This window comes from Chiloscyllium plagiosum, chromosome 43 (assembly GCF_004010195.1).
Source record: "Chiloscyllium plagiosum isolate BGI_BamShark_2017 chromosome 43, ASM401019v2, whole genome shotgun sequence".
NCBI classification, from domain to species: Eukaryota; Metazoa; Chordata; class Chondrichthyes; order Orectolobiformes; family Hemiscylliidae; genus Chiloscyllium; species Chiloscyllium plagiosum.
Genome location: NC_057752.1, coordinates 6,545,332 through 6,551,332, shown reverse-complemented (window position 1 = coordinate 6,551,332; position 6,001 = coordinate 6,545,332). Strand labels below are relative to the sequence as shown.

Genomic DNA, 6,001 nt, shown 5'->3' with positions numbered 1-6,001 from the left:
GCGCCACATGGTTCAGGTTCAACTTCCACCTGCCTCAAGTGTATCGTAACATGTCCAAACAAGTTGATTGAAAATAATTATAAACCAACATGGTTTTGTGGCAGTGGCAGTGGCAGTGGTAGTGGTAGTGTCCCTATCTATGGGCTAGAAGTTGCTTCAGTATGCAATGACCATGGAGATGTGCAATAACATGTCCAACAAGGTTGATTTTAAAAAATGTATATGTATAAATAAATATTTCCCTTTTAAGGGAGTGTCACACTTGTTTTGATTTGGTTAATTTCAATTGATGGAATTATTTTGATTTTGACTTCAAACGTGTATAAAGAAACATTTACTGAAAATTCTAGTCTGGTTGAATTAGGAGTATACTTGTAATGTTCCACTCTGTAAATAAATGTAAGCCTGAGTAAAGATTGGTTGCTGTGTTCTATTACAAAAAGCTAGTGAAAGTACTGGAGCCAATCTTTACTCCCCCAAATATTATCCCTCTCCCCAATAAAAACATATTAATCGACACAGTCCTCTCCTTGTATTACAGCTGCTCAACCCACCAATGTTGTTTTAAATGACTTTGACGATTAACTTAATTTCTGCTAGTTTACAGTCACCTGAAGCAGCTCCAGGCTTTATAAAGGTCTGAAAAATTTTAACCAAAGCCTCACCTATTTCCTCTGTGATTTCCTGGAGGATTCTAGGGTGTGTCCCTTCCAATCCAGGTGTCACAGACTCATCTTATTTCTGCCAATGTTCCCTAAGAAAATTCTCCCCAAATCTCAAGATACATGAAGCAGACAGACAATTATGTTGTTTGGATGAAACACTCAAAAATGCTGCAGTGATTTATATCTTCCTCATAATTTTACTAATATATTAGTACCTGACGTAATCAGTCGGCATACAAGAAAAAAAAAATTGTAGGTCGCACCCTTACGAGGAACAAGCACACTTGGGATGAACATCAAGTTTTATGGGTTTTCTTTTCGCAGCAGTGAATGCTGCCAAGAGGCAGGTCTGTGCTAGTCTGTGATTTTTTTAAAGTAGATTTGCATTGTGGTTCAGTGGGTATTTATCTGACAGCTTTTTAATTGTGCTATTTCCTGCTCCTCCCCCCAACCTCCCCAATAATGCTTTTGTGATGCAACTTCCATTTTAAAATAACTAGCTTGCTGCCTTCATAGCTCAGTGGGCAAAGGCGGAATGTCTCAAATAACATTATCCCTTCCCCACAACCCCATCCCAGAGCTGAGCTCAGGTAGGACAGCAGTGGTGTGAGGGGAATAGTCAAGACGGCTCTGCTACCCGATGGGTTTTCTCTTGACACCACAGTTGGAAAGTGAATGTAGGAGCTCAGTCCCGGCTTTGGCAGTGATCCTCTCTGTGATTGAATATCTGGGCTCAGCAATGTCTTGGTTAGTAGCACTCTTTCTGAGTTAGATGATTGTGGGTTCACCTCACAGACCAGAGACCTGAGGATGTAAACATAGGTTGACTCACCTGTGCAGTACTAAGGGTGTTTTACACTGCTGGAAATGCTGATTTTCGGATGCGATGTTAAATTGAGGCCTCACCTGTCCTTCAGGTCAACGTAAAAGACCCACAACTTCTATCCCACAGAAGGGCAGGGATGATCTCTTCAGTCTCCTGGTCAATTTTTCCTTCAACCAATGTCTTAAAACGTCTGGCCATTCTCACATTGTTGCTGTGGGATCATACTGTGTACAATTAACTGTTATGGTGCCTACATTTAAAAAGCACTTCATTGGTTGTCATGTGTTTGGGGGTGCCCTGAGATCATGAAAGATGCAATGTTAATGCATTGTCTGTGCTGACTTTGATGAAGAGTGGCCATTTTGGAAACATGGGCAAGTATGTTCAGTCCACATTCCACACAACATGGGAGGAAGAAATCGACAATAAGGGCTGTGGAGGCAAATGCATTTGGTTCATGCCTCACTGTTGACTATAAGACTCTGGGCTAGATTTGACGTTTGATGGCACAGTGCCTCTGTTGAATATTGGGCATGTGTAGCTTTTGGACAAAGATGGAATTAGGGCTGGTACTGATGCCTCCCATTGGAGATTGACAGTCATTGCTGAAGCTCCAGTGATAAACCGCCACATCAGTCTCATGTGGTATTGAAGCTTTGAGGAAAGGAGGGGAGTTGTTAAATTTCTCCAAGAGAAAAAAATAAAGTATCTCCCAGGGACTTCATTCTATATTATTTGATGCAAGAGTTGTTAGTGTGGTGGAGCTGCAAAATGGCCAAATCTGGGAACTGGCACTATTTATCCTTCATGTTTTGATTACACTTTCAGATTACACAGAACAATGTTATCACTGCATGCAAATCTACCTTATCAGTTCTACCAGTAAATCAAGCCAACAGTGTTTACCATTCATAGTTTCACATTTGAGTTGAGCAGGTGAATGATGAGCCAAGTTTTGAAATCACAATGCCACACTTGATTGGAAGGCTTTCGTGCTATGTCATGTTTCAAAGATTATGGCATTAACCATCAATGTACCTGTTCATCTTTTATGGTCATGACTACTAATTAAGGTTAGTTTATTTGAACTGGATGCCATTCACCCTATCGAACCTGTTCTGCCATTTTGTTAGCCATCATTATTTTAATCACAATTTCATGTCCTTTCTCCATTACTTGTATCTTTCTATCCCAAGGAAACATCTTAATTTGGATTACCTCCATTGACTTGATGTTTAAGGTTTTTAAGGCCAGTGCATTCCACATTCTCAAGCTCTTTCTGTGAATTGGTTTCTTATGCATTCACTTTTGACCAGTTCAGCTTAAATTTGAAGATTGTTATCCTTTATTTTGGATTCCCTTATTTGAGGGAACAATCATTTCCTCTACCAATACTTGTTAGTTCCCTTTATTAATGTAAATACCTCAGTTATTCCTTAGTCTCTTCATTTCCAAGGAATAGAACCCAAATGTATCCAATTTGTCATTGTGTTTTTTTTTGCAAACTGTCTGAACAATACATCTTTGAAAAGTTGCATTAGTTTGGGGGGGAATGGAACAGAGACTCCAGGGGTTAGATTACCTGGAGAGATCATCCAAACTAAGGTTAGATAGTGAAGAATTTGGAAGATAAACAATTGGTTAAATTAGGTAAAAACAATGACTGCAGATGCTGGAAACCAGATTTTGGATTAGTGATGCTGGAAGAGCACAGCAGTTCAGGCAGCATCCGAGGAGCAGCAAAATCGACGTTTCAGGCAAAAGCCCTTCATCATGAACTGCTGTGCTCTTCCAGCACCACTAATCCAAAAATTGGTTAACTTACATGTTCAAGATATTGAGGGGTGTGTGAGGCTAGATAGGAACAATTTCTACTGGTTGGGAGTCTGTGACTAGGTGCCATACCCTAAAAATTAGAGCCAAGCAAATCAGAAGTCCAGTGTGGAATTATTGTTACATATACAGTATGGTAGACGTATGGAATCTCTTTTACAAATGGTTGTCTAAATTGGATCAACTATTATTTTTAAGACTGTGAGATTGATAAAGTTTTGATAACTAAAGGCAATAAGGGATATGGAGTCACAGCAAACTGATGGAATTGGGTTGCAGATCAGCCATGATCGGTTGATTGAATGGCGATACAAGTTCAAGGGCTGCCTACAGTTCCAATATGAAATGCTGAGTCATCGCTGGACTTTGTCCAAGACCTGCACATTCTTTCTAAGGTGGGACACCCAGAACAGAACACAGTATTCTCAATGAGGTCTGAAGAGCACTCTGTTTAAGTGCAGCAGTACTGGCTTGCTTTTTATATTCTGTATGCATCTTTTGTGATGAAGCCCAGTGTCTCATTAGCAGTTGATTGCTTGTTCCAGGTACCAAACCTCTGCCGCCCATATTCTAATTCACAACAAAATCCTGTTCACCTATCAACCTTTGCCTTGATTTAAAAATCCTCATCTTTGTTTTCAAATCCTTCCCTGTTCTTAGTCCCCCTTAACTCTGCTCCTCTACATCATAACCCTCCGAGATCTCTGAAACCTCCAATTTAGGCCTGTTGCACATCTCTGATGTACATCTCTTCATTTTTAGTGGCAATGTCTTTAGCTGCCTGGGCACCCAGCTCTGAAATTCCCTTTCTAAAACGCTCCACCACATGTTTTCCTCCTTTTAAGATGCTCCTTGAGAAAGTACTTCTTTGACCAAGGTCATATGCTCTAATGAAAGCAGAAATTGCTGGAGAAACTCAGCAGCTCTGGCAGTATCTGTGGAGAGAAAGCAGAGTTAATGTTTTGGGTCCACTGAAAGGTCACTTCACTGGACCCAAAATATCTACTCTGTTAAAAGCATTGAATAGTTTTAAATTGTTGTTACTGATGCACTGGGTCAGACAATAAGAAGTTACCGTTCAGTATCTGTAAAAATATTCTGTTTACGCAAATCTAGTACACTATAACTTGTCTTACACTGTGCACTGTGAACTGAAATGAGAAACCACCTCAATAAGGGAGCAAAACTATGAATGGAACAAAATTGATGATGAAGGAACTGATACTTGTGCTTTCTTAATACACAAGCTTTACCCAATAGGTGTACTCTGCCTCTAGGATTTAATAAAAAGACAACAAGAAACTTAATTAACTGGTGAATGTAAACTCTTGTTTACTGAAAGTGTCTCTGTTTGTGTTTTTTCAGTGTGTGCTGGCACAGAAAATAAATTGAGTTCACTATCTGGCCTCGAGCAGCAGTACCAGCAACTCCAGAAGATGTACACGAACTGTGAGATTGTGATGGGCAACTTGGAGATCACAAACATCGATGCTAACCGCAACCTCACATTCCTGAGGGTAGGGACAAAAAGCCATTCTCTGTAAACGGCAGAATAACACAGGCATTTTGCATAGTTGACTTGTAACATGTTCTGTGTGCATTTATCATTTAAAATCCTCATTCTTACTTTCAAGTACCTCCTTAGATTCACTTCTTTCCTATCTCTAGAACCTCTTACAACCCTCTGGCATATCTGTACTTGACTATTCCAGTTGTTTTTTAGCATTCCTGACTTTAATTGGTCCACCATTGGTGGTCTTACATTCAGCTGCCCAGGACCCAAGCTTTGAAAAATCCATGATGCCCCTCTCTTCCTTTTAAGATGTCCCTTAAAACCTACCTCTTGGATCGAGATTTAGATCATGTGTCCAAATATATCCTAATGTGGCTTGATGTCAAAGTTTTATTGATGATGTTCTGAAATGCTTGGGATGTTTTCTATATTAAAGATGCTATATTATATAAATGCAATTTGTTCACAATCTAAGAAATAGTAATTTCTATTTAACGTTTATTGGCCTTAATTAATTTTGGTTCATATTCACAAGTGTTCATTGTCTCAGAAAATATGATGATTGTTGATGATCTTTTTCTTGATTTCACAATTCAGGTCCTTTCACCAACACAACATTGTTGTGTATATTCGGGCTTAATGGTTGTGATTAACACTCATTATTTGTATCAAAGATCTGTTGAATGTTGGTCTCTTACCTTTTTCAATTCCCACTTGTGTCGAGGATTCTCAGCTCAATGGCTTTGATCCTGAAAAGCAGAATGGAAAGATGTGGTAAATTCTGTGAATGGGAAGATTCTGTTCTAAGTATACCAGCAAGTCCTACCAACATGCCACTGGAGTAACCCAGGCTTGAGAAGTCTCTTGGTTAAGTAACACTATTCTGAAAGTAAATCGGTCAAGCTGATCAGAATTTGAATTCAGATGATTTAGGCTCCAGTCTGACTGTCAGAGGCAGGACAATCATAGTGTCGGCAAGGCCATAAAAATGGTTGAACTAGGATATGAAACACTTTGCTGTACAATGGTCACTGAAATTAGTTTTCTACCCTTGAACAAGGTTGAGGAAAACAGTTGAAACCTTATTGCTGGAACAGCACAGCAGGTCAGGCAGCATCCAGGGAACAGGAGATTCGACGTTTCGGGCACAGGCCCTTCTTCAGG

General features: G+C 39.7%; 1 protein-coding gene across 2 annotated transcripts in view; it reads left to right on the top strand.

Moving 5' to 3' along the window:
- Positions 1 to 4,688: 4,688 nt before the first annotated feature.
- The window catches only part of LOC122543329 (receptor tyrosine-protein kinase erbB-4-like), an 82,448-nt gene continuing 81,135 nt past the window's right edge, over positions 4,689 to 6,001 (top strand). For both annotated transcript variants that reach the window (XM_043681857.1, XM_043681858.1), the window contains exon 1: positions 4,689 to 4,841. In XM_043681857.1, the coding sequence (XP_043537792.1) occupies positions 4,761 to 4,841 (81 nt within the window). In that variant the 5' untranslated portion in view covers positions 4,689 to 4,760. The remainder of the gene's footprint in view (positions 4,842 to 6,001) is intronic.